Source organism: Vidua macroura, chromosome 4, assembly GCF_024509145.1.
Source record: "Vidua macroura isolate BioBank_ID:100142 chromosome 4, ASM2450914v1, whole genome shotgun sequence".
NCBI classification, from domain to species: Eukaryota; Metazoa; Chordata; class Aves; order Passeriformes; family Viduidae; genus Vidua; species Vidua macroura.
Genome location: NC_071574.1, coordinates 22258295 through 22285788, shown reverse-complemented (window position 1 = coordinate 22285788; position 27494 = coordinate 22258295). Strand labels below are relative to the sequence as shown.

General features: G+C 43.3%; 1 protein-coding gene across 5 annotated transcripts in view; it reads right to left on the bottom strand.

Moving 5' to 3' along the window:
* The window catches only part of PDLIM5 (PDZ and LIM domain 5), a 125822-nt gene extending 110512 nt beyond the window's left edge, over positions 1-15310 (bottom strand). For all 5 annotated transcript variants that reach the window (XM_053975856.1, XM_053975857.1, XM_053975858.1 and 2 more), the window contains exons 1-2: positions 15246-15310; positions 12285-12420 (exon numbers count right to left, since the gene is read on the bottom strand). In XM_053975856.1, the coding sequence (XP_053831831.1) occupies positions 12285-12380 (96 nt within the window). In that variant the 5' untranslated portion in view covers positions 12381-12420; positions 15246-15310. The remainder of the gene's footprint in view (positions 1-12284; positions 12421-15245) is intronic.
* Between the last annotated feature and the right edge of the window lie 12184 nt (positions 15311-27494).

The following is a 27494-nucleotide window of genomic DNA, read 5'->3' as shown; positions in this document are numbered from 1 at the left end:
AAGAGGAAATATGGAAACCATCTTTAGGTTTTCACATTGAAAGTGAATTGCATTTCTAGACATTTACACCAAATTTATTCTATCAGTCAAAAACACCTACTCATCTGTATTTTGTTCATAAGCGCAATTATTTAACCAGCAGTTCAGAAGTTCTGTAAAACTATCCAAAAAAGGACATGCTCTGAGGATAGTAATCTCTAGCTTAAGAATTATAACTTACACAATAATTGCATACTGCAAAGAGAAAAGGAGATGGAGCACCTCTACATTTCCAGGGCAAGAGTTAGCACTACTAAAGCACTCGATTTACTGAGGGAGTTTGACTGTCTGGTAAAGGCCTGTTTCTACTGTTTCTATCTGAGCTCTCTGGATACCATACAAACATCTCTGCTAGTCAGTTCTCTTAGGCTAACAATCACTGGCTCATGCATCTTTGACACAAAGTAGAAAGTTGTCTGGGAAAGGTTAACTGTCTCCTCCAAGCAAGTTTGTACTTTTTTTTCTTCCTAGTAACAAGTCTGAAGCTCCAAAACTGCAGGGTGCTGAGCCGTGATGCACATCGACACAAGCTGAGCCTTATGCAAGAGTCACCTTATGGAAACAACTTATATGCTCACAATTGCACTTTTCCTTGAGTGTTTTGCCAGTGCCAAGGCCTGGGTTCTTAGCATTTACAGGATTACAATCGATCTGCACAATATCAAACTAATTTAATTTACAAATTATGCTCTCAAAGGAGATTAATGCAAACCCCAGCCACAGTGACTTTTCATTCTAGCCAGCTGCCAAAATATGACAGCTGGAAAGTGGAGAGAAGAGAATGTATTCATAGCTGACAGAAGTTGTTATTTAATAAGCATTCAGTGGCAGTTTTCACAGCTTAGTACTCTGACAGACACGTCCTAGCAAATCTGTCTTCAGCACTTCTGGCCTGTACTGTCCCCAGGTATCTGCCACCACTGTGTCAGCAAACCCAGTTCCTGTGGCCAAGCCTGTTGGGCTGAGAGAACCTCTGCACCAGTCCCACCTACTATCCCTGCTTAGGGCACTGATGGAGGAAGAGTTTGCATCTGTGGAGCTGGCTTTAAGCTCCATCATGAAAAAGCAAGCACAGGTATTCTTCCACCAACCTTCTTCAGCCAGTGAGTAGCACTGACAGGACCAATTCACATCCAAGAGGACTATTTGGTACTACATAAGCTTATTCCCACTTTTGAGAGTGCCAATATTTGGGCAGGGGGGGCTTCCTCACACCTTTGGGCGTTAAGAAAAGATTTAAAGGAGACAGGAACTCAGGTAGCCAGGTAGGATGCAAGGCTCTCCAACCATTAGTGCTTCCTTTGCAAGGCTCTTTGTGGCCCCCGATGACTATTTACATTACACTTGATCAAGTTATGACTCCAACAATCAGTCCCCCACAAAGAACTAGTGCACCATCCCACAAGGGTTAAATATATCCTGAATATGTATTTTGGGGGTTGCCTTTTCATTTCTAAACAATTGCTAGCATACTACCTTAGACACTGGGCAAAGAACACTCTCATTTGGTCTAGATTCAAAACACAGCAATTTGATGAGCAGCTGCAGAAAGCCAACAGAAGAACTGTCTGAAATTCAACAAAAGCTATTGCAGGGTCCTGCACCTGGAGAAGAACAACACCATGCACCAGCACAGACTGGGGGCTGGATCTGCTGGAGAGCAGTTCTGTGGAGAAGGACCTGGGGGTTGTAGTGGACACCAAGCATCCATGAGCCAGTAGTGTGCCCCAGGAACCAAGAGGGTCAAGTGGATCCTGAGTTGCATTAGGAAGAGGACAGCAGGTCGAGGGGAGTGATCCTACCCCTCTATTCAGTCCTGATGAGGTACATCTGGTGTGCTGTGTCCAGTTCTGGGCTCCTCAAGACAAGAGAGACATGGAGCTCCTGGAGCAGGTCCAGTGGAGGTTGACAAAGATGATTAAGGGACTGACCACCTCTCAAACCAGGAAAGGCTGAAGGAGTTGGGCCTGTTCAGCCTCAAGTAGAGATAACCAAGAGGGGACCTCACCAATGTCAGAAACTGATGCACAGGAAGTTCCCTATGAATATGAAGAACTTCTCTACTGTGCAGGTGACCGAACACTGGAACAGGTTGCCCAGAGAGGTTGCAGACTGCCCCTCACTGGAGATATCCAAGAACCATCTGGACACAATCCTTTGCCATGTGCTCTGGGATGACACTGACTGAGCAGGGAGGCTGGACCAACAGACGCACTGTAGTCCTTTCCAATCTGACCCATTCTGTGATTGTATGAATTAATCGAGATGTCTTTGATGTTTAAAGCTTTACAAGGCTTCCATTTCCTTATCGGTCTAATAAAAGCAAGGCCAACCCTACTTCCACAAACTCTGTGGTTTGTAAATCTCCTCCGACCTTTTGTTTGCTTTTCTTTGATTTTGGCCCTCCTTTTAAAGGCATTAAGTAAAGAAAATTAGAACAGCACAGAAGGTATTGCTCAGATACACACGCATGCATCTACACATGTAGACAAACAATCCCATGAACCTGTCACCCCCTGTCTTGTGCAATGTAATGCAAAATCTAGAACCGCAAAAAGAAGAAGTAGAAAACACCGGACTCAAAACTACACCTGGCTTATCATTTATAAGATGCACATTAAATAGAAAAATCTTTAATAGCAGATGCACTATAAACTTTGAGATTGAGCTGCTCTGCTTGGCAGAGGGTGCTTTTGCACCCAGCTTTTGTTTTTCAAGGGTTCTGAACAAAATGTTCTATAGCTGGGGTTTCCACCAAAGGGATACAATCTTTTTAATAACAAAAATACACCTTTGTGTGTGCAATTTTATATTTATAGTGTTTTGCCTTGGCTCTACAGAATTTCTTTTAAAAAAATCTCAAATTATATTGCTACCAATACAGCATCACACTTGGAGACACTCGGATCATTTTCTCCACAGCCTGAATAAATTTTGGGTGCAAGAACAACTAAACATAATCCAATTACATTCATAAATACAAAAGCTAAATAAACAGAGAATCTTACCCTCCTGAAATTGATGCACTCTACTTTAATCCAGGCTTAGCATCTAAATCACTAGTCAGGTCTTCAAAAGAACTAGGAAATAATTAGCACAAAATAAAAGTTTCTGTTGCCTTCCCAGGACAAGTACTTCACATTGTTTTATTACTTGTCAGGGAAAAAAACTAGATACTGAGTTAGATCATTCCTTAATATAGCCCAGGATAAGTCAAACTTCTTTTATATCAGTTAACATGCAAACCATTTGACCTTTCCAACAGGACTACTAGAGTTCTGGCAAGATCTACTTTTCAGCCTATGGGACTTCACACAAGGCATTACATTTTACTTTAGGGCTTTACTACAGGCACAGCTGACAGCAGTTGCAAGAGTTCATTTGTTCAAATACTTTCAACTATCTCTTGCATTTACATCTACTAAGCTTAACTGTTTAAGCTGAAGTTTCAAATAAAAGAGTAACTCAAAATGAGAAAAAAACTGTAATACTAATCCATAGTGGCAAAATATTATGGACTGTTCCACTTGAAATTTTCTGGTCTACAAGTCTCTATGCTCTGTGGCTATTTACTCAGTAGTTTTGGTGTAAAGTACCGTTTTTGGGGCAGCACTTATTAATCTGCTTTTTTGTATCATGATATGATCACCTACTTAGAGCATGCCATTTTGTCCCCATACCACCTCTCTACCTGGGACAGCACACCCAAGCAGCTACACGAAACGGCACCAGTGTCTTGAAGTGACAAAAGATGAAAAGCTACTGCATGAGGGACATCACCCAAGTAACTGACAGTGTTGAAAGGTGAGCAATGAAAGAAGCAAATAAGTGGGAATAGGGAGGGAATCCATGTCAGCTCTTCTAAGATAGTACTTCCCTCTGCAAATTCAGCTTGAGGACCTCATATAGCAAAGGAACCTGAAGAGGTACTTCTGTCATATTTTCACTGCCCTGAAGACTTGAGTCATTCAAACTCATGTTACACAGGCCTTAGCAGTGGCTCCATCTCTCCTTGTCTCTATTCTTGTAACAGCCACCTGTAGAAGCAAACTAACTAGGTGGAACAATGGGCTGAAGCCAACTGTATGAGGTTCAACAAGGAAAAGTTCCTGCGCTTGGGTCACAACAGCCCCATGAAGTGCAACAGGTTTGGGGCACTCTGGCTTGGGGCAGAGTGGCTGGAAAACGGCCCGGTGGAAAAGGACCTGGGGTGCTGGTTGACAACAGCTGAACGTGAACCAGTGTATGCCAAGAAGGTTAATGGCATCCTGGCTTGTGTCAAGATTAGCTTGGCCAGCAGGACCAAGGAAGGGATTGTACCCCTGTACTGGTGGGGCCACACCTTGAGTCCTGTGTCCAGTTTTGGGCCACTCATGACAAGAAAGACACTGAGGTGCCAGAAAGTGTCCAGAAAAGAAGGGCAAGGGGGCTGATGAAGGGTCTGGAGCACAAGTCTCATGGGGAGCAGCGGGGGGAGCCAGGGGTGTTTAACCTGGAGGAAAGGAAGCTCAGGGGGACTTTATTGCTCTCTACAGCTATCTGAAAGGAGGCTGTAGTAAGGTGAGAGTCAGCTTCTCCCAGCAAACAAGCAGGACAAGAGGAAATGGCCTCAAGTTGTGCCAAGGGAGGTTTACATCAGATATGAAGAAAATTCTTCACCAAAAGGGGTATTAAGCATGGGAACAGGCTGCCCAAGAAAGCGGTTAAGAAAGTGGTTGAGTGACCATCCCTGGAGACATTTAAAAGATGTGTAGATGTGGCACTTCAGGACATGGTTTAGTGGTGGACTTGGCACTGCTGAGTCAGTGGTTGGATTCAACAATCTTATAGGACTTTTCCAACCTAAATGATTTAATGATTCTATTCCTCATATTTGCTCAAACTAACTTCAGCCTCAATTTTCATTTTTTATGACCACTGGCAGGAAGCATATTACCTTTCCCATATTTCCACTGCCTTAGGCATATGAGAAACTGTTTTCTCTCACACTTTCCCTTATATTGGTGACATATGGAATCTATTCTTAAAAAGTCAAAACAAATAATAATTAAAAAAAAAAAGCCAACAATGTTATCTTCTGGCTCCATACCAAAGCCAAACAAACAAACCTTTCAACACCATGTCTCTTCTCACAATGCCTTTTGATAGTCATCGGCCAATGAATAATGAGAAAAACGGTTACACTAAAAATAGCATCTCCAAATGGTGGGGAAGTCGACAGAAGCTGTCAGGCCTCCAGGGCAAGATACTTGCAAAGAAAACATGCCTAGTATTTTGCAGTTACTATTCAGTAAATGCTCCTGTCTTTTGGCCTCTGGAAGGACTGCCAATTTTGCATCTGCTCTGAAGATCTAATCAGATTATTTTCTCACTACATCTATCTTTGAGAAGTAGACACTTCAAACAAATTTAAAACTTTAGTTTTTCCATCATTAAATATTTAGCTTATATTCGTTGTACTGTAACTGAACTGTCACTTATAAGAGAAAAATGAAGAACCAGCATTTTTAATGTAAAAAGAATGTGCTCACACATAACATCAGACAACCCTTAGCTACAAACTTTTTGGTTCCTTTTTCTCCCAGTACAGCCAGCTTCACCTTTGGTGGAATGACATCAGCAGAGGAACTGTTTTTTTAAAAAATTAGCTTCCTACTCTGAAGAGGCTGTCATGAACAGAAGAGATGCAGACACTTTTCTTACGCCTCTTCTCCCCCACACCCTCCCTTCTTCCCAAGCCCACACACCAGTGCTGGTCTGTCATTCTTTAAACCACACAGCAGAATAGACAAGGGAAGGAAAACAAATGGTCAGAGGAAATAGCCTTTTTCCCAATTTTCAGCATGAAGATGTTAAATCATAGTGAGACAAGAGGCAGCCAGGAAATTACATCCATACCAATGGATCTCTCTTTCCATCTTTAGGTTAAACTGAGGAGCTCTCTAAAGACTGTTACTTGCAATTACACTAACTTTGAAGCACTCTTAGGCCTTTCAGAACACTTGCTCATATTAAACCACTTGTGCAGCTGGGAACTTTGTAATTATCCAAAGGAAAACTTCTGCTCCTTCAGGACTTGGTGCACAGAGGATGCAGACTTTGGCACTGGTAGTTCATTTGTCATTGTCAGTATATTTCTTAGTAAACCACATCTTGTAAACAACATTAAACAGAACTGAATAACACTTCTTGCTTGGTATCTTGGCAAATCCCATTCATTTCATAAGCACTGATAGCTCCTATAAAATACAGCATTTGCTGCCCCAGGAGCACCATCAGCAGGTACAGGCTGTGATGTCTGACACCATCTCTGACCTCTACCAGGAAATTAAAGCGTTACAGAAAGGTTGGGATTAGAAGGGATGTCTGGAGAGCATCTGGTTCAACCCTGCTGCTAAAGCAAGCTAACTTATGATAGCTAGCACAGGATTGTGTCCAGGTGAGTTTTGAGTATTTCCAGAGGAGACTCCACAGCCTGTCTCATCAGCCTGTTCCAGTGCTCTGTCACCCTTGAAGTAAAGAAGTTTTTCCTCATATTGAGATGGAGCTTCCTGTGTTTCAGTTTGTGTCTGTTGTCCCTTGTCCTGGGCACAGGCCATGTCTTCTCCAGGTTCAACTCTCTTGGACTTCCCTCAAAAAAGAGATAGTCTGGTTCCCCAGTCATCTTCACAGCCCTTTGTTGGACCCCCCCCCCAACATTTATTTGTCTTTCTTGTACTGAGGAGTCCGGAACTGGGCACAGCACTCCAGATGCAGCCTCACAAGGTCTCAGTACAGGAGCAGAATCACATTGCTCTTCCTAACGCATCCCAGGATACTGCCGGTCTTCTTGGCCACCAAGACACACTGTTGGCTCACAGAGTTTGCTGTCCTCCAGGACCTCCAGGTCCTTCTTGGAGAGCTGCTCTCCAGCAGATCAGTCCCCAGCCTGTGCTGGTGCATGGGGCTGTTCTTCCCAGGTGCAGGACCCTGTATTAGTGTTCTCTTGAACTTCATTATGTTCCTCTCTGCCCAACGCTCCAGCCTGACAAGATCTCGCTAAATGGCAGCACAGCCTACTGGCGTGTCAGCCACTCTTCCCAGTTTTCTACTATCAGCAAACTTGCTGAGGGGACACTCCATCCCTTCATCCAGGTCACTGATGAATAAGTTTAACAGGACTGGACCCAGGATTGACTCTTGGGGAACACCGCTGGCTGCAGGGCTCTAATTAGACTCTGTGCCATTGATAACAGCCCTGAGCTCTGCTATTCGGCCAGCTCCCAATCCACCTCAGCTGCAGTAGTGGAACGCATCTTTGGCTGCATTTTGTGCAAACCATCACAACCCAGTAACAAATCAACCCAGCCCACCAATGCCAGCAGCTGCCAGCTAGGGTTTAGTTAGGAGTTCTCAGCAGCTTCCAGGATGAAGCATAAAGTTACTGACACAATTATCACAGGCCAGGCCAGCGGTTCTATGTTTCTTTCCTATTCACATACCTGCTTGAAAGATTATTTCCCCAGCCCTCCATCAAAATAACTTATTTCATACTTAAACAAAACTTGATTTTACTGGAAACTATACACACAGTTTGATAAAATAATTCACACAAACACAAGGGCAAGAGGCTCAGCCAGACTCTAGTCAGTCAAAGTTGACATGCTCCAGGGTCCATTCAAAACATAATTTTCCTTTATTGTCTTCTCACTATTTTCACACATATTAATGACCTCCCGACACCATAAAGAACATCAGGATGCTCATGTGGGATGAATACTGAGCAGCTGACGTGCTGTACTTGCACATTGCCTACTTCATCCCAAAGTGGGCTGCTCTCCCACCTACTCCTTAAGTGCCCTTCTTGCCAACACACTTACTATCATGAGTCTTCTGTCAACTATAAGCTTGCAACTTCAACACAAAAACATCCTTGAAACAGCTGAAATAGTGAAAACTGAGAAAACTGCAAAACTAAGTGGTTATTTCTGAGGCAGGAGTGGTGTTTGTTTGTTTTGGGTATTTTGAGGAAGAAAAGTGATCAGTGAAGCAGAAAGAAGCTGGCAGTGTGGGAAACACACTGAAAGAAGCTGCAGTAGAAAAACAGAGCCGTCAGTCAGGTCAAGCATTTCAACATGACTGTATTCCATTTAAATCCTACATCAAGAGAAAAACAAATAGCAAAACATCTTCTGAAAGACAACAGGTAAACATGTCACCAGGCTTCAACAAGAAAGTAACTTAAATATAGGAAAACAGCTGATGTATTTGCATTAGGTGGGAGGATATATATTGCCTACAGACTACATTAATCTTCAAACTATAGCCTTGCTTGACTATTTCCTTGTTTCTAGTCATAAATATTGCCATAAAACAGAGAGAAGTACCTTTAAGAGACTACATCACAAATTTTTATAGGCTACTAACATGTCAAGCACACATTTGGAACAAGTATCCAAACCTCTCACAGGTCATCCCACAACAATGAATACATCATCAATACCAAACACCATTTATTTCAATCTGCAGAGGACAGCAGTTTTGACAGTTCTAATGTTAGTCATGCTTACTGAGATAATTCTGGCTTTGTTAAAGAAGCATGAGGAACTAATCAACTCACCAAAAAGTAAAGAGAATATAATATTAATTCAATGTCGAAAGAAGTATAGATAGTTTTAAAAGCTACTGTGTTTTACTTAAATAATATAGATGTTGTAGATATGATTAACCCCAAATTCTGTTAATATAGAATTTAGCACGCCTAGAGCTACTTCATGAATCCTACCTAACAATATTTTGGAGTACTTTATTTCCAAAACTGCATTTGCTCCTTCTAGCGAATGAGAATAAACTCTTGCACGAACAAATCTTGTTCTCATCTCCGCTAGCTTTCTCTTTTTTTTTTTTTATTTTTGCATCATAGTATAGGTCATAGTATAGGTCTTGAACAAGGACAACAGTTGCTTCTTTAATTAACGTAAACCACCATGAGGAAACAGTAAGAACAGGAACTCCAAATAATCTAAGTTTGCACACCTGGGCTCTAGCAATTTCTGTATTCGTCACTGCAGGCTAGCTGCTCACAGTTTGCAATCTCTCATTACACAAATGCCACTTCAGAATTAAATACCTGGAAGCCCTACAGTACACTTACGCCTGAGCCACTTCAACCATAGGCTGTTAATAAACCTCAACCCACCCTTTAGCCCTTATTACTTTCAGAGTAACTTCCTTCCCACAGGCCCTTGCTTCATGGGAACCATACCACCCATCACACTCCCACCACTGCTCTTCCCGGTGTTAAATTCCTGACCTGTGCAATGGCACTCTGCAGGGCTCAGACAAGTGCCTTCACCAGGCAGGGAGGAGGACTGGGAAAAGCCACCCTGTTGAAGTCCAGCCAGATAAAAGTTCACAAAACAAGTGCCACATGCATTCGTGTTGTACAGACATATATACTAAATGTATACATGTTATGTATAGGTATAAAACTATGTGCATATATGCCATATACTTTCACTGCTATATGTAATAACCATCACAGCAACCCCAACACCACAACTATTGCTTCCCATGAAACGTGTACAGCTGTATAATTAAACATAGCAACTTTACAGCACTCAGCTATATAAAGTGACTGACATTACCCTGCAATAACTGGTTGCTATTGGTCATGAAGTTCTGACTAGTCTGAAATATACTAATTTATGAAAAATCTAATGCTGATGTTAACTAATGTTAACCTTAGCTGACCATAAGAATTTCAACTGAAGGACACAAAACAGGCTGATTTTACCTTACAGAGGCAACAAATATGCCCATCTAAACTGTATGCTGTTCAAACTCAAGTGACTTAATAAAAACTTTCTTTGAGGAACTGTGAGATCTTAATTTGTTCAAATCATTGGTGAAGAGATTAACTTTTCAGATAAACATCTTTAGAAACCAGTGTATTCTGTATTTCATCAACTACGCTTTATTTAAACCTAATTTCAAGGAGTTTAAACTAAAGCAGGAAATTAGCCCTCAGCAGCCCAGCATTCATCTTCAGCATCTAGAGGACAAATTAAAAACAAAACCAAAGAGTCCTCCTTGCCAAGGAACATAATTATGCTGTCTCATTACTGTTTTGCTAAAATAATTTAATTAGCAGCCTCCAGATACAGGAAGGAATTTATGCTACATCAGGAAAAGAATGACTTAGGGGGGGTGAATTGTACACAGTGTTCTAGCATACCAGGAACATGGGTGTTGAATTCTTCCAGTAAAAATTATCAGGCCAAAGCTGGATTGGCATACCAGAAGGAAGCTTTTTTTTTTTTATCCAAAGGAGAGAGGGAAATAAAAAAAAAAAAAAAAAAGGCACCAGGCAGTCTAATACTTGCATACTTTTAACTGCAAGCAGGAAGACATAGCGCAGGAGCAGTGCTGAGGTGGAGATTGTGCTTCCCCGCCCATGCACAAATTAAAGCTCCAAAACCACACCAGACCCCGTCTTTCATTATGTTCTGCTCCTGTGGGCACTGACATTTGTCATTAGGGAATCCCATAACTGAGGCTTTTATAGGTAGCTCTTTAGCCCAGTTCCTCCAGGCTACTCCATGCGACAGTGAATTTGATTCCTGCAATAAAGTTGTAGTCTAGGCTAATTCCAACATATGTTTCCTCTTTTAGATGGGAAGCCTGCTTACAGCAGGACTGCACTCTAGATCTCCAGGATAACAGAGGCCTGTACAAAAAAAGTATTACCCTTTCCCGAAGCTGGTTGTTTCACACGGCTGACTGCCTATAGAGCTTAACTGCTTGTCAGTATCATGCACAAGGACCCTGTGCAGGCAAGCCCCTGTGCCTTTGTAAATCCTTGTCATGAAAGCCTTTGCACCACCGAATCAGTAGAGTGCCATCCACATCCCCCGCTCAGATTTCTCATTAGTGTACAAGTAACCAGTTACTGAACAAGAAACTGAATTAAAGTTCAGCTTTAAAGTCCCTGCAATCCAGGAATAAACTGCTTTTCAACCCCTTCTTGTCTCAGATATATAACTGTCCTAATCAGTACACAAGTATTTCTACAGATCTCCAGTCTATTTTAGCCATATAAAAAGAATTTTTCAGAGTGAAATTATACTTTAATTTCACCAGCATAGTCCACCAGTGGATAAAATAAGCCAAGACTAAACAAACTGGAAGGGTTTGAAACACTAGTTAAGATTAGCTAAAAATATCACCATGATGCATAAACCCAAATAGAAACCTGCTCCATCTCCCAGGGCAGTATCAATTCTGCCATCCCAACAGGTGTAAAAAATAATTCATCTTTGTCACTAAACTCCATGAAAATGCAGAAGGGAGAGGAGTGCTGTTGACAGAGGAGGGGCCATTTGTATATAAATTATTCCACCTGGCTAATCAGATTTAAAGGTGTCAGGGTACAGAGCCATCAAAAGCCAGTCCCTTCACCAGGGATCCTAGAAATTCAATACTGCAAAGTTTGTCCCTATATTTTACATGCCAAGTACTTCAGCCATCTGAAAAGGCTTTGAAACTTAGCCCACACTGAAAGACAAGCCTTCCTGAAAACAGAGTTTTAAAGTAGGAAAATAGTTAGACAGTGCTGGGTACAAAGATCGTATTTGTTTTGACTTAGTTCCTCAAATCCTTTGAATACCAGTTCAGAGCACATACTCTATAAAACAGTCATGAGAAACTGGCACGTTCACTCAAGGCACATATTGATGAACTGCTATTTACAACTACTGTCATTTAAGTACCTTTTTATTACAAATGGTAGGATTTGCAACAACAGACACCACAAGATCCTCAAGCAGTTAAGAGCTGGTGAATAAACAAGTGTAACACGACTGATTTTTCCCCACTGCTTCCCATTTGAAATGCACAGGCTCAGCCCAGCAAAGTAAATTGCTTGTTTCCTGTCAGCCTTCAACCTCTATGTCTCTATTTTCTGGATGGGAACAGGGAAGGGAATTCAAAGGTAATTTCTTTTGTTATTTGAATAAACAAATGCAGATAAAACAACCATTTCAAATGAACCAGTCCTTCCTAAGCTAATTTTCTTGGAGCCTTTATACAATAAGAATTTATTTTCCCTTTTCTATCCCTCCCTCCCCAACCCCTAACATGGGGTCCTCCATGCCACAGGGCAAGTGGAGCCCCAGTGCCTATAATTAATGGCTTTGTCTGAAGGTTGTGGGTTGGCCACAGCATAACAGATACCCACATGCAGGAAAACAAGCAAATGCACTTACTCGAGAGATAGACAGAGGCACATTGAAATCCTTGCCCCCTTGAAGCCTGAAACCCCAGGGAGCTGGCCCGACCAAAGACACGCTGTAGTTGCTCATGATGTTTAGTATTCAAGGACCAAATCCAAAGAACTGATGCCTGCAGAAGAGGATTAGAGTTTTAATTTAAAGATGATAAAAACAAAAGGCACTGTCCGCAATTTTGAAATCGTTCTTTCTTTGGTTGTATTCCCCTCCCCCCAAAACAGCCAAAAACCCCACACCAGGTCTGTCATGACTTATGCTTTTATTCCCCCTATGTTGTTTCCCTCCACAGCTTAGGAAGAAGCAGAACCTGGAGAACTGCTGCTGCCAAAATGTTTGACAACTGCTTTTTACTAACAAAACGCTATGTGGGGCAGGGGTGGTAAAACCATCCAGCATTAAAGCCCAGCTTAAAAAAAGTCAATACTGAGACAAGCATGAATTGATAGCATCCCTTAAACCAAAGTATGGAAGACATTTGCACTACTAGTGCGTTCATTTCTAACAAAATTAGTATCATATGCTGCCCTGTCATCAGCTCAAAGCTTATTTCTAAACACAACAACACCAAAACCATCACAACTTTGCAGTTAATCAGACAAAAATAAAATCCCTGTGACTTTTTTTATTTTTATAACATAGCTTCATAGTAGCATCACAGATGAGACAGGTATTAAAACCAGCCCTCAAAATGAAAGCTGTGAACTAAAGCAAAATATCCACAGTCACAATTCAATGCTGAGGAAGCAAAACCCACACATTTCCCTTTCCACAAATGTATCCAATAAATTACCTTTAAAAGGCAACTGAGATATTTAAGTGCTGTTCAGCGTCAAAGATAAGGGCTTCAGTCCCACCTCAGATAAGTAATGTTACAATGACATCTTAGGTAGTGGATGCCGTCTATTTTTGTATAATTAAAGCCCGGCAGGAGCACACCAGGGCAGGCTGGTGTAAGACTACACCGGGGCACAGCCAGATTCCATACTCATACACGGACATTTAAGGTGGACCTTCAGCCAAGCAGCAGCAGGCAGCTGCAAACCCCACCAAACTCTGAAAAGCCCGGTTTTGGCTGTTCGTACACTGCAGGGGGGCGGTGGATTTTTCCAAATGTAGCCCATCCACAAGGAACATGAGAGCAGGGCTGTCACACAGCCCCCATCAACGCAAAGATGTCACTCCCCAAGAGAGTCATCCACAACGCACGTTTTCGGTTTCACCTCCCGAAGCAGCAGAGATCCACTGCTCAGACTTTTCTAAATAAAACAGTGAACTTTATTCACACTGACGGCCACTCAGGTAACCAGAGCAGGGCTACTGGCATTAGGCAGCACAAGATATAAATATATATGTATTAGGAAGCAGAATTTGGAGCTTGTACCAGAGGTGCCTGGGTAACGGGGCCATTCCCAACCCACCACTGCCTGCTGGCATCCAGCAAAGAGGCAGCTCTGATCCCAGGCTGACTCAACCCACCCTTAAAAACCTCGACAAGCATCAATGAACAGAAGGGGAAGCACAAAGACTGAGCTCTCCTGTGGCTAAAGAGGAAGAAAAGTCCCCGCCAAGTTTGAGCTAGGAGTCTTAGGAGGCTTGCTCACCACTAAAACGAGAACTAAGCTGTTTAACTGCCCTGCACACAGAATTCCTATAAAAAGAGGATCTGCATTAGTCACAGATTTCTTTCTGCATAAAAATACACATTCTGTTCACTCTCGCTAAAACAAATCCACTGCAGTGACAGGTCACTGTAAATTATGAGACTGCAGAAAAGCAAGCCATGTCTACGGACCAGCATACGGTGCAGTTGTTTGACACAGGTGAGCAGGCTTTACCTGGCAACTGAAAGCTAAAGCACCTGTGTAGCTTTTTTTTCCTTTTTTTTTTTAACTGAGCATCGACTAGTTACAGCTACAGACCCAGGAAAAAGAATTAATTCTGTTAGGAATTGATACCATTCTTTTTCATTTGTAGCAACTAGAAATAGGAGGGAAGAAACTGCACTCTGAAATACCGTGCATCACACTCAGTATCACTCAACTTTCCTTTCTCATCCCTTTAATTCTGGTATATCTGCATCTCTAGCCTGACAGATACATTAGGAAGGAACGGCAAACAAAGAAGACCCGCTCCAAATTTTATTTAACAAATGTCTTAAAATATGCCAATGCAACAGCTAAAGGAAAACACCGCGAACCATGAACTTCATGTGCGGAGCATTGCACAAACAAAGCAGCTAAGGGTGAAATTGTGCAACTTTCCTTTAGACGATCAAACGCTTAGTGGACCTGCGCCTGCAAGGGGGAATTTCGAATCCCCGGCCGGAACGCCGGCCCGCACCGCTGCCGCCAGGGCACGGAGCCGCCGGCCCCGCAGCACCCAGCGGGGCCCTCCTGCCCCGGGGCGGCCGTGCCGGAGGAAGCGGCGCGGGCAGCGCCAGCACAAGCCCCCGTACACCCCAGCACCCCCCTCTGCCCATCTCCCCGGGACGAGGAGCCCCACGGCCAGCGCAGGCTGGAGACCAGAACTCCCCCCAGGAGCGCTCGGTCTCGGCTCCAGGCGCCCCCACAGCCCCAGCCGTTCCAGGGGCACCCGGCGTGCAGCCCCGCGGGTGCCACAAAGCCCGGGGAGCGGGACACACCGGAGCCCTGTGCCCGAGCAGCCCTACGGGCACGGCAGCGCTCGGCTGAGGGCGAGAGCCCCGCAGGTGCCCCACAGCCCGGGCATTGCCCCGGGGCCGCGCCGCGCCCCCGCCGCACCTCGGCACCCCGGCCAGGCGCCCCGCCACCGCGGCAAGTTGCGCGTCCTGCTTACAGAAGTTAAATGAAACGAAAAGAAGCACGGAGGAGCTTTACAAACCGCGCCCAGCCTACTGACTCTTTGCCTAATTCTCCCCCTGGTTATTTTCTGTTCGCTTTCGGCCGCCCCGGCACTCACCCGGCGGTGCGGCACAGCACAGACAGGCGAGGACACCGCAGCGCGTCTGCGAGGCGGCAGCTCCGTCCCCCGCTCTTGTTTTCACTTCCGTCTCCCACCGCTCCTCCCCTGGCCCGGCCCGGCCCAGCCCTGCCCGGCCGCGGCGGGACGGGGCTGCGGAGCGGGGCCGGGACCAGAAAGCCCGCGCGGTGCCCAGGTTTGCTGTGTTGTTTGATTTGTTTTGGTTTGTTTTTAACAGGGGAGCGCTCACTTTCGCCCCGCTTTGATTTACGGACACGCAGCTGCGGGCGCACCTGTGAAGCGCGAGGGCGAGCGGGAAGGGGCCGCTCCCCATGTGCCCGTCCTGGGGGAAGAGGCTGCGGTGCCGGACAGGGATGGAGGGAAGCTGCGGGGACAGCCTGAAGCAGAGCAGGAGAGCCTACGAAAAGAGGGAGTTTGGTTGATTTAATGTGGAGTAGCGTGAGGAATGACAGGGATGTACTCGCCCCCTGAGGACTTCAAAGTGCGAGAATGGCAGCGAGGCAGAAGAGCTGTTGCAGCTGACAGAAGGCTGGCACAAGAACAAACAGGTATAGAGTAGCCATGCGTAAGTTCAGCTCCGAAATTGGAAGGGACCCACCAGAAATTAAGGTCTCTGGCACAGCCTCGCTGTAGGAGTGGGTCCATTAAATGAACCAGGTGCTAAGGTGATGCTTGATCAGATTGTTATAGGACTAATTCTTTAACACGGGGACTGTCCAGCTGGGAATGCAGCTGGGAATCCGTGGAGTGAGGCGGGCTGGCTGGGACAGCACTGCTGGGCCTACCAGCACCAGCCACTGCCGCTGCCTTGGGAGAGGCAGGAATAGGGCAAAGATGAAACAAACAGTGGCGCTTCAGAGTCACATTCAGCTGCACCTCACAGCTTGGGGAGGTTTGAGGTTCCTGGTAAACTTCACGTGTGACAAGAAATCATTACACGTAAAAATGGCTGTGAAAGAAATGCGCATCTAGTTACCAATACCATCATCAGTACGGTTCAAACTATTTCAGTACCCTCCTCAAGCATGGATTTACTGTGGAGAAAGAGTGCAGAAGAAAGCTTTAAATTCTTATTCATTACCATCCAACACAACACAATGTCCTCATAATGGATAGCCCTGCCTCACCCCTTTGGCCCCAGAGCACTGTCCCTTGCTTTTATTGTCACTTGCACAGCCTTGAGCCTGATTTTGGCCCTGCTGTGTCCATTGCTCCCAGAGGCTACCCCAAACAGGAGTCCTCAGGCTGGAGCTGATGCTGGGTTAGAAGACCTGTGCTCTAGGTGCCTGGGTGTGCATGAAACCAGAGCCTGTCTAATCCTCTGAGCCCTGGCTCAGTGAACCTTAACAAGGGTACTTTAACAGTGTCCCACTGAGCTGTGTGTCTTTAAGTAGGAAAAACACACCTCAAACAGCATCGCAAAAGAAAAGCATCTAACCTCCCACTACTGCAGCCAAACCACTGTTTCACTGTGTCCTTACTTAGTCTGCTCTTTTCCTATTAAGTCTCTCCAGTTGGGCAAAACTAAAAATCCCTGTTAAGCAAACAGACTCTCACATGATTTTAATTCATGGAGGTAAAAATTACCCAACACAGGGATTTTTCATTGTGTCACAAGGGCTGTAGGTAACTCTCAAGCTGTTCTTTTAATTAGAGTAGAAAAAGCTCCAGGACCCCATGCCCCGATGTGACTCACATGGTACCTCCAGTGTCAGTATATCCCTGTGCTGACTGCCTGGGTAGCAATCTGCTCTCAGCTCACCAGGGTACACAGCCTGTGGTCCTGCTTGATTTTGCACTTTGCCATGTTAGTGAAAAACATCCTTTTCCACTTCAGTTCTCTCAAAGCCTTCAGCTTTTCCTGCTGGAGAAGTAGCTTGTACATGCAGCATCTCAAGGCAGTATTACATTAATTCATCATGACCGAAGCAGAACGTGCAGAGAGACTTTTGCTGGTTGGTGTTGCAGCAGGTTTCAGCCCCGGCAAGCCTGAATGCAATCTGCTCCGTACCCACCCATTGCATCAAGGGCAGTGCCACTCCCAGCTCAAAGCTGGCAGTCTCATCTTTTAAGTCAGTCATCACTTTGCTGTGGCGTGATCAGTTTGTAACAAATGAATCTGTTTTCCTTTGACTCCAGACACAGGGCACAGAAATAGAGGCAACTCATTAGCTCGCGATCGCTCCATTCTTGGTCACTTTTCAAATATTCTCCTCTTTGAGGGAAAGCTTTTCATTAAGATGAATAGCGAAATTAGAGATAGTAAGTTGAGCAAGAAACCTCGGCAGCAGCTAGAACTGTGGCCTGCCTGTTTTTCCTACCACTACCGGATTTTAGACAGAGCTTGCATTTTCCCCTCAGAACAAGGAAGGAAAGAGTCTGGAAATTAATTAAATGCGGTAGTCAGCTAGCCAGGCAGATACAGCCTATCTCAGAATTACTCAGGCACTTAAGTCTCGTTTAAATGCTAACGAAATGCCTTAGGTGCCAGGTAATGGGCACTACAAAACTGACAGAGAATATCACCTGCGGTAGTGAAGTACAAAAAGGTATTTTAAATGGAAAAGTAGGCCATTAATTATGAAGAGATTAACAATGCACAGTGGAATTATTTTTAATTAAACACTACTTAATGTAACATTACCTTTATGTGTGCTAAAGCATTGAACTACAAGCTGTGCTTTCACTGCACTGCTACTTTCACTTTTGCTTTTCTTCCAAAGGTAAAGCTAGTGTAAATATTTACATTCAGCGTATAACTCGTGTTCACCAGCATAAAGTAATCCTCTCTCTAAGGAGGTTAATGTGAATATCAACTAAAGCATAACAGTTTATTTCCAGTTCCAAGATAGCTCTGTGGCCAAAAAATACAATGAATTAGATAATTTATATTTGTTTCTGAAAAGCAGGGGCTGCAGTCAGCTTTTGTCACAGTGAATCCCAAACCACCTAGAACTGGTATCACAGAAGAACTTTTATTTTTCTGTTTGTTTGGTATTTTGTGGTTTTGTTGTTTGTTTTGTTCTGTTTTTCTTTTTCCTGTCCCTGTTTTGGAAAGATAGCCTGTGCTGAATTGTATTCTCTCTTATACATCCTGTCTACCACAATAAGTCCAGTTAGCCCAAAGACTTCTTCACACGGGAGGAGCCATGCAGTTGGGCAGGGTCGCTGGCAGGAGGTTCAGGATCCAGCCAGCTGGGCAGCTACACCCAACCAATTCACCTTGGAACGGTTTTGTCAGCCAAAATAACAGTCATGGTTAAGTTTTCTCTTACTTGTCACCCTTTTTCTCACCTCTTAGACTAGCCTGTTATCCCCCCAGCCGTGCTGACCATCTTCACCACTTGTCATCAGCCCGTTTTCTCACTGAGCATGTTTTCTTGTGTTACTTCTGCTGTAGCTGTGTCCCCTGGAACAGCAGTTTGCTCCCCATCTCAGTGATCAAGACAGCTTTTAAACCTGCGGTTTTCATCAGATTGAAGAATTAACAGTGTTGGTGTTCCCACTCTAGCCTTTGAAGCTCTTAATGTTATAAATGGATTTATTAGTATGTTTTATACCCTGATTTCTTTTTTTATTTTAGCTAATCGAGCCTCCTTTAGTTTTTATTTATTGGTGCTTTTATTTGTAAAGAGAAATTAATATTTACTAATAAAATACTTCTTATTTACAGTGTCTCTAGAATCTCAGTAAATTGCATAAACAGAGGAAATGTATGTTATTACTGGACTCCTTTGTAGTGACTGAGCAGACACATTGGAGCCTGATCAGTCCTAGTTCTAAGCTAGGAATATCTGGTTTGTTCCCTCCTCCTCAGGTAAAAGAACGACCACCTATGTGGATGCCACAGCCCATACCACAGGTTAAACATTTCTACTCTTGTGTGTCCAAACCAACGAAACAGCAACTAAACCTCTTAATTCCAGGAAACACAATTAACCTTTTCAGAAGCTTATCTTCTTATCACATTAAACATGGCCCATTTTAGGGACTGAAATCAATCTGAAGCTTCTCAGACCGTCACAGCCTGAACAGTTTCATCCTTAGCCCTGCTGTGAGGCATTAGCCTCATTTTACAGATGGTCACCAGAGGCAATAAACATTTATACATGCAAGGAATCAACTGTCAAGGAATTGAAACCAGTTCTTCCAAATTCCTTCACGGCTCCTAACAACTAACTCTACCTAACTCTACTCTAACTAACTCTGGATTCCTCTACCACAGGCTGACCTAGCCCCTTCTACTTCTTCAAATGGAGCAATACTTGGGAAGAAGAAAGAAGAGGGAAAAAAATCAGACTTCATATTTACCATTTTTGACAGAGTTATGGGAGTAATGCCTTCAATTATCCCTGTTCTTACCTATTGAAGCAAGCTGCCTGCCCTGATTTCCTTTGCCTTAATGGCAAGGAATGGTTAATGCAGAAACCTGTGGCTTGGTGTGGTTTAATTACAGTCCCTCAGCTGTGCAGGAAGGGCTTGCTGAGTGATGTCTTTGAGCTATGTTTGAGATCCACCACGAATACCAATTAAGTAGGGTTTGGCAGGTAAACAGCCAAACTTTCAGAGTGATCCTTGCAGTTATTTATATTAATTAATGCCATAGGAGAGGAGGTGCAGCTTTGCCTGTAGACTTGTGCATGATAGATTGCTTTGGTGAGGGAGGGAGCAGGTGCCAGCTGCAGCACCAAGAGCCTGGCAGGTCAGGAGCAGTCGGGCACAGGGGTTTGGACAGGGGCTACAGCAGGGGAGCAGGCAGCTCCCCTGCTTTATTCCTGCCAGCACAACTCACTCACAAAAGCACAGCTTTTTATAGGGTCTGTTCTGCTGCTCAGCCTGGGCACCCAGCAGATGCCGTTTGGGGCTCCACCACCACAACCCCACATCATCCTCAAGTCAAAGCCCTTCAGCCAGCTCACACAACTGAACTGGTACAAAAATGAACATATCCAAAGCAGTGACATCCCACTGTATCAACAGGTCTAACAATACATTTACAAGTGTTTGGAAATAAACTAAGGGGGAAAAAAAATCAACTTTTCTGTTGGATTGACTTAGGTGCCCTGGATTTTATAAGTGCTTAGGTAAAGCCATACAAAAACCTGTGCATACAGAAAAACCTCTCTAGGCCTTTGTAACTACCTCTGGAGTTGTTTGGGGTTTTTTTCCCCAGAGAAATACAAGACAGGCATGAGAGCAGTAAGATCGGAGAACATGCCCAGGAGATGTTATTTTAACTGCTGCCCACATAAAATAATATATCAACTAATAGTTATCCCCACAGTAAATAAAATACAGGTAAACTTTACTGACAGAGGACAACAACAGGAAAAAAAGAAACAGTCACCAGAGAAGCTTGTATTTATACATTTTAAGAATTTGAATCAAACTTGTACATACCAGTGTCACATTTTAAGAATTTGGACCAAACTTGTACACACCGGTGTCATATTTATGTGTGAATTGTTTTGCGATGATTTATTTGTGAGAACACCAGTTCCTTGTTGACTTTGCAAGGTTGGCTCCTGCACAGATCTGGGTGTCACCCCCAGAAGACTGAAACCTGCATTATGCTGATAGATTTGGTCAAAAATCTGTCTAAATCAAGATGAGCAAGAGGGACAGAAGGGACCACAGGTACCTAGAAGCACCTCTCACTGTCAGAAACAGTTGTGCCCTCCATGGGTGGATCCAGGAGCCATCAAGCCTGAGCCTTTTCTTCCTGAAATGCTGCAGTATTTCTTCCCAACTGAATTTACATCTTACAAGTGCTTGTGCTTTTCTGGTTCCAGCTGTTCCCATCGGAAGGCTGTTCTTGTGCCTGTTTGTGTTAATGGCCAGCAACCTGCGTCTTATTTCCAGACTAAGTTTAGTCACATATGGGTTTAAATAGTTCTCCCTCACTGCTGTTTGATTCCTGGGTATTTTTAGAGGGAAACCATATCCCCTGTCAACCTTTGTCTTCCTGGGCTGAACAAGCCGAGGTTGCCTCGGCCTCCATTTGTAAGGAAAGATCGTGGCAGTCCTGGCAATCTCAGTAGCCTTTCCTTACACCTGTTTGGATTTGTATTTTCCACAGGCATGAGACATCAAAATAATATGTAGTGTCCTAAGGACACCTTACTGATGTCATCTTCTGCCATGGATTTAGTGTTTCCATTCCAAACATCTTGACTGACACGTCCCAGAATGACATTTCCCTCTCCAAAGAAAACCATATCAGTGCTCCAAAGGTACTGGAGAATTGCCCAGTTAATTAATTTTTTTCCTATTTTTCTCCCATTTTCAGTTTACTGATAAATTATATCCATATGTGTGCTTTTCTTATCTGTGCTTCTGAATTCAACTCCATTACATTGTTGTTCTTCCCATAACATTTTTCAGATCTTCCTCCCTCCTGATAGGGCCTTCCAACTTCTGTCATCCACAAATGTCATTAGCAAACTTGCAGTCTTTTTGCACAGTTTACTGTGAGAACATTAAGCAGGATTTAATTTTATAACCATTTATTTATGGTTATAAAAAATTATATACAATTAAATTATATACAAATATGTAAACAAACTCCATTAACTTCCTTTTTGCATCATACGTCTTGTTGCAGTCTTCCCTGCTGCAGTCTTCCTGCTCACCTGGCATAAAAATGATGGCTTTGGCAGTGTAAGGATTGAAGCAGAGCATCAGATGCTGTCCTGAAGCCCAGATGAATGAAATCTGACACATTGACTTTGTTTATAACCTCAGTGACAGGACAGCTGTGAGGTTAGTCTGACACAGGCTGCCCTTGGCAAGAGCAGGAAGCCGTGCTGGGAGGAAAGCGCAGAAGTGCTGCAAGCTCTGTCTGGAGAGATGTTCGACCAGAGCAACAGGACTGTTAAGAGGTCTGAGCAGAGAGGGAAACAGAGAGAGCCAGTATTAAATTATATTTCATGATGTCTTAGACAGAAAACATTATTGTGCTGATGTTTGCAAGGCAGCAGAAGCAGAGCACCTAGCAGTATCATAGAGTCACAGACTAGTTTTGATTGGAAGGGATCTTAAAAGGTCATTTAGTCCAATCCCCCTGCAATGAACAGAGACATTAACTAAATCAGGTTGCTAAGAACCCTATTTGTTTCAAAACAGGATAGGGAACAAAAGAAAGATGGAGAAACCAGTATTTTAGAGTTTAAGGATGTTAAAGCAAGGGTAGAATACTCTTAGACAATTTAAGGAAAGCGGAAAAGAAATAAAAAGCTGTTGTTGAAGAATTTCTCATCCATGCTTCCTGTGAGAAAAGTGGTCACCTAACATGGATAAATCAAAACCATGGATATCTCAGTTGGTCTTTGAGCTTATTTACTATACCCACATATGGAAAAACGTAGCAGCCTCTTCCTGTAGAGGTCAGACTATATATAAACAACGGTAAGTGAAGCAGGGCCTGATGCAATTGGCTCTACAAGCTGCCTGTCCACCTCATCTGTGCAGCTGCAGGTGGGACGCCACATCAATCAATCTAGGGTTAAACAGGAGCTGACAGTACTTTGGAGGAACATGAAGTGCCTGCAACCTATTAGCTGGGCACGTGTCTGCACTTTCCCTCTCTTTGCATGAGAACCACCCTCCAAAGCAGAGTCAAACAATCCTCTCACTCTCAAAACTTTCATTCTAAAGAATACATGGGAGTGGCAGAACAGTGACATCAATCATTTTAGGCGTGGTGTACCTGTTGAAATGCATGACGCAGGTTGCACAGCAGTACATGCAGTGTCTGTGCTAAGTGACAGGAAAATATATTAGAGACTAGTTAAAGAAGCGGCTTGAAGGAGAAAACAGTGAAAATGAGAGGGAGAAGAGTGAAAAGTTCTAGCCACCACCTATTGCATCTAAACTCATATTGTTTCTAAAAATACAAAAGCAAAAATCTGGTAGGAAATATTGATGCCAGAAAGCTTTCAGCAAGTAAAAGGCCATGCTGGTGCCCAGTGTAAAACTGAGCCTCTGGAGCTTCAGAATTCAATCTGACAGCCATGTCCTAATGCCACTGCTCAGCTCCACCTCAGCTTGACCAAAACTTCAAAGCCTATTAAAATCAAGTAGAAACTTTCTGTGGCTCTGGCTCCTAAGTTTAAAATTGGCACTGGACTTTGTCTCGCATTTCGCCTCCTCCCCAGCCCTGTAGCTCGATACCCCTCGTTAGCCTGCTTGGGATGGTTTGTGTCCCTCTCTCTGGAGAACATTTGTCACCCGGGACTGCTCTAGCCCCTGCTTATTTTGCCGAGAAGGAATTTTGGCAGCAAGTGAGTTTTGGGACCTTCAGCCTGTTTGTTTGACCTCTGGAAGTAGGTGGCTAATTCAAGGACAATGGAAGCTGTCGTGTTACCTGTTCCCAGCATGAAATCAATCAGGGGAGAGCAGGAGTGAAGTCAGTCTTTCTGTTTTGATAAGAAGGTGTCCAAAGATCCCTGGAATGAATGGAACTCCAGCAGCCACTCGGGCACAGGACTGCCTGGCCTGCTATTTATACACCCAGGGGCAGGGCTGGGGAACAAAGTGGTTCTTCTGCTCCTGTTTTATTTTTATTTGCCTGAAACTTCATCATCCAGAAGTATGCATGGGCAGTTTTATGCTTTTTTTCCTTTATAGTGGAAAAAAAAGTGTTACCAATATAGCCTTATGTCATATATCTTATAGATGTATTTATATAATATTCTACATTATATATATATATATATATATATAATGTATATTATCATTAGATGCATAACTATTGTTTAAACTTTCAAAACTAGAATCTCTCTAAAGACAACCTTTAAGAAAATGAAAAATGAATCCAGTATCCCATGTGTAATGATGATGTAACTGGTCTGTGCTCCAGGTGCCAGCAAACAGAAGATGGCTTCACTCAGGAAGTGGTTGTCTTAATGACACAGAGGGACAGGGATATCAAAGTAGGACAGCTGAGAGAGACATGAGGCACACACCAGTTCATATTTTATATGGCAAAAGTCAAAGTAATGTCATTTTGTGGAGTTTAATTCACATGCAGAACTATGTTTGAAATTCAGTTATACACATGTTTGTGCTAAGCCACTTTGGAGACAAATCCAAGTCATCCCAATGTTTGGAATTTTTTAAACTGGTTGGAGACATAATTTAGTCATTGCAGTGTTTTTTTGCCTTTGAGGAAGGGAGCAGTAGCACTTAATTTAATTTAGAAGTGCCCTTTTCCTGTTGACAGAGATAAGCCCCAAGAGAGCCTCATCCAATTCTCCTGTGCTAAATATGACAGAAAAAAGAGTCTTTGGGAAAAGAAGTTTAGCACAAGACCCTGGGGAACACTAATTGCAAGCTTATTTTAAGCATCTTGCATGTTTTGAATAGTTTACAAGGCTGTTCCTGTTGCTGAGAAGTCAGAAGTCTTGGTAATAAAGACTCTTGGGAAACTGATCCATCAGTTTTACAAGTCTACAGGGCTGCTGGAAAAGGGCCAGTGAGCTTGTCCCTGGAAATGAATGAAATATTTCTCTATTACCTCATATAGCTTGCAACACCATAGTAGCTGAGTAACTTGCAAGTGTTACTGCATTCATCCTTGCAGTGTCTGAATAATCCAGGGAAATACAAGTTCAAGCAGTTATAAAAATATTTCCACCTCTCTTTTGTGGGCAAGGTTTCACCACTCCTAGCCCAGCAGGGGAAAATCTCAAACTCCGTTCATGGGGCACAACCACATCTTAAGCATGGACCCTGTTCCTCCCCCCACCCCAGACTGCTCCCAGGCCTCTGCTAACAGGGCAGCAATGCTCACCTAACCTCAGTTTGTTTTCCATTGTACTAGTCAGGGGATTATGACAATTTTCTGTGGAGACAGAGGCACATACAAGAATTACCACAGTAGCCTCTATGGGCTGGTTTCCCTCATTCCACAAACCTTTGGGACTGAGACATGAATCCAACATGTGGCAAGTGACACTTGGGAGCCATAGGTGCTTTTCATTAATAGCTACATGACCTATAACTCAGGCCTTCTCATAGACTATTGCTATTATGCTATTTTAACATTTGCAGTCACTGGGTATATATCTATGTTTTCAAACAAAAGCATGGCTTCAACCCAGAGACTCTTTGCAAAACAATTTGCTGCTCCTTCCCCTCCACCTCCTCTTTTCCTTCCCTCTCCACCCATAAAATTCACATCCAAATTCAGTTATCTCTGTTTATCTGACAGGAAGTGCCAAAGGAAAAAAATAATTGATGATAGATTTAAGAAAATAATACATTGTGTATGCAGTACATACACACCATAAAACATTTTACAATGCCATAATCCAAAATATGTGCTAGGAGTAGCTAATCAGACTTATTTCAAAATAGCTGGTTAGAAGGAAAAAAATACAAGAAGGGCTGATTGCAGACAGAGACAACAGAGCACATTTTCCATGCCTCACCAAAACCTTTGCAAAATATCGCTTCTAACCATCTCTGTTTATAAGAGGGAAAACAGCATGAGAAATGACTTTTTTTTCCCCCTTGCACAAATCAGATCTTGACTTGAGAAACAATATACCCTGTCCTGCAGCATTAACCTTACAGCCTCGGGCACTCGGCTTGAAATGCCTCACAAAGCAAACAAACCCTTCTGGAGAGAACCACCTCCTTATCTATTCGTAGAGAAAGGAAGAGGGAAGGGATGAGTGATGGCAGGAAACTCACATTTCATTCCAGTGACGAATTTTGACCAGCTTTTCATTCCTTGCACTGGAGATTCAAATGCTTAAGAGGACCACAAAGACAGGGATGAGTGTACACAGCTCCTTTTAAGCACTAGGGAAACTCTTTGGCAAATAAACCTGTTTCCACTGTTTCTCAGTCATCAGGATCACCAGACAGAGGGTGTGGGCTTATGTTTTTTCTTTTCTGGGGTCTGTCTAGCCAGAGTTTTGCATAAATTCCTCCACCCTGTTTCACTCATCTTTCTGCAAGAATCTGAGCAGTTCATCTGCATAGTGTTCTGTCTGACCTTCCCAGTGATTTCTTAGGAAGTCAGGAATGCACTGATCCCTGGGTAGGCACACAACAAACCAGGGGCTGGGACAGGTCCCTGTGTTGCCAGGGACAGCTCTCATCACAAGTGCCAGCTAGTAGGGCTGAAGCAAGGTGGGCACACCAAACTGTGACTGCCAAAACTGGGAACATCTCTAGCAGCCAGGGATTGCAGTCAGTCACTTGAGATCCTGTTAGTAAGGTCTGACTTAAGAGCAAATGTGTGGGGAAAATGGTGAGCTCAACAGCTGTATATAGTTATTTCAAGCCCTGAAATATGCAGGACTGTAAATAAGCTTTTCATATAATGGAGATGAATGAAAACCAGGACAAAATGAAGCATATTAGCAAAAAAAATTGGTGCTGTCAGACTCACTCCACAGCTCTCCTGGATACAAGAGTCCCTTTGCTAGACTGTGGAAATGAAATAGATTTTATCTCCCTAAAGTTCAGGAAAAATCAGACTTAAGACTGCCTGGTAAGCTATAAAACAAACTGCAAGAAAAGGAGATGGCTAAAAAAAACCAAAAAAAAAAAAAAAACCAAAAAAAAAAACCCCAAAAAAAACCACCCTGAAGTTGGTAAAATCCTCCAAAAAACTAGTAATTTCAAAGAAATTAATGTCTGTAAAAGTGTTAAGGTATGCATGGGATTGTAGGAGGGCTTCTTGCAGAGTTACTCAGAGTAAATTTTGAAACAGAAAGTATTAGATGTCCTATTGGCTGTGCTAATGCCAAAAATGTGTTTTCTTATTTTTGATGATAAATAACCTTAGGGGGGTTTTCCTATCCCAGACAGAGGGTAGAATAAATTAAGGGTGGATGTTGGCAGCCTTGCAAGACTGAAATCTTGGAGCAAACTCCAGAGCAGCTGGGACAAGGCAACCTCACTGGTGCTTCTGGATGGTGTTTAGTCTTTTCACAAAGGACTGAGTGATATGAGCAGCAAGTAGCAAACAAGGCTGTGCAACACAAGTCGCCTTGCTGTAGAAGAAATCAAATATAAAGGAAATGTATGAATAATTTTATATTATCACTTTGTCTTAAAAACGTGTGATATTGAACATAATCTTTAATCCTTGATATTTTTGAAATAGCAGGAAAAAATTACTAGTTATGGCCTTTTGCCCTTCCCCATGTCTTTGGAAAGTATCCATTTCTCTAGCTAAGGACAAGATACTGGATATATCATTTCAGTAGC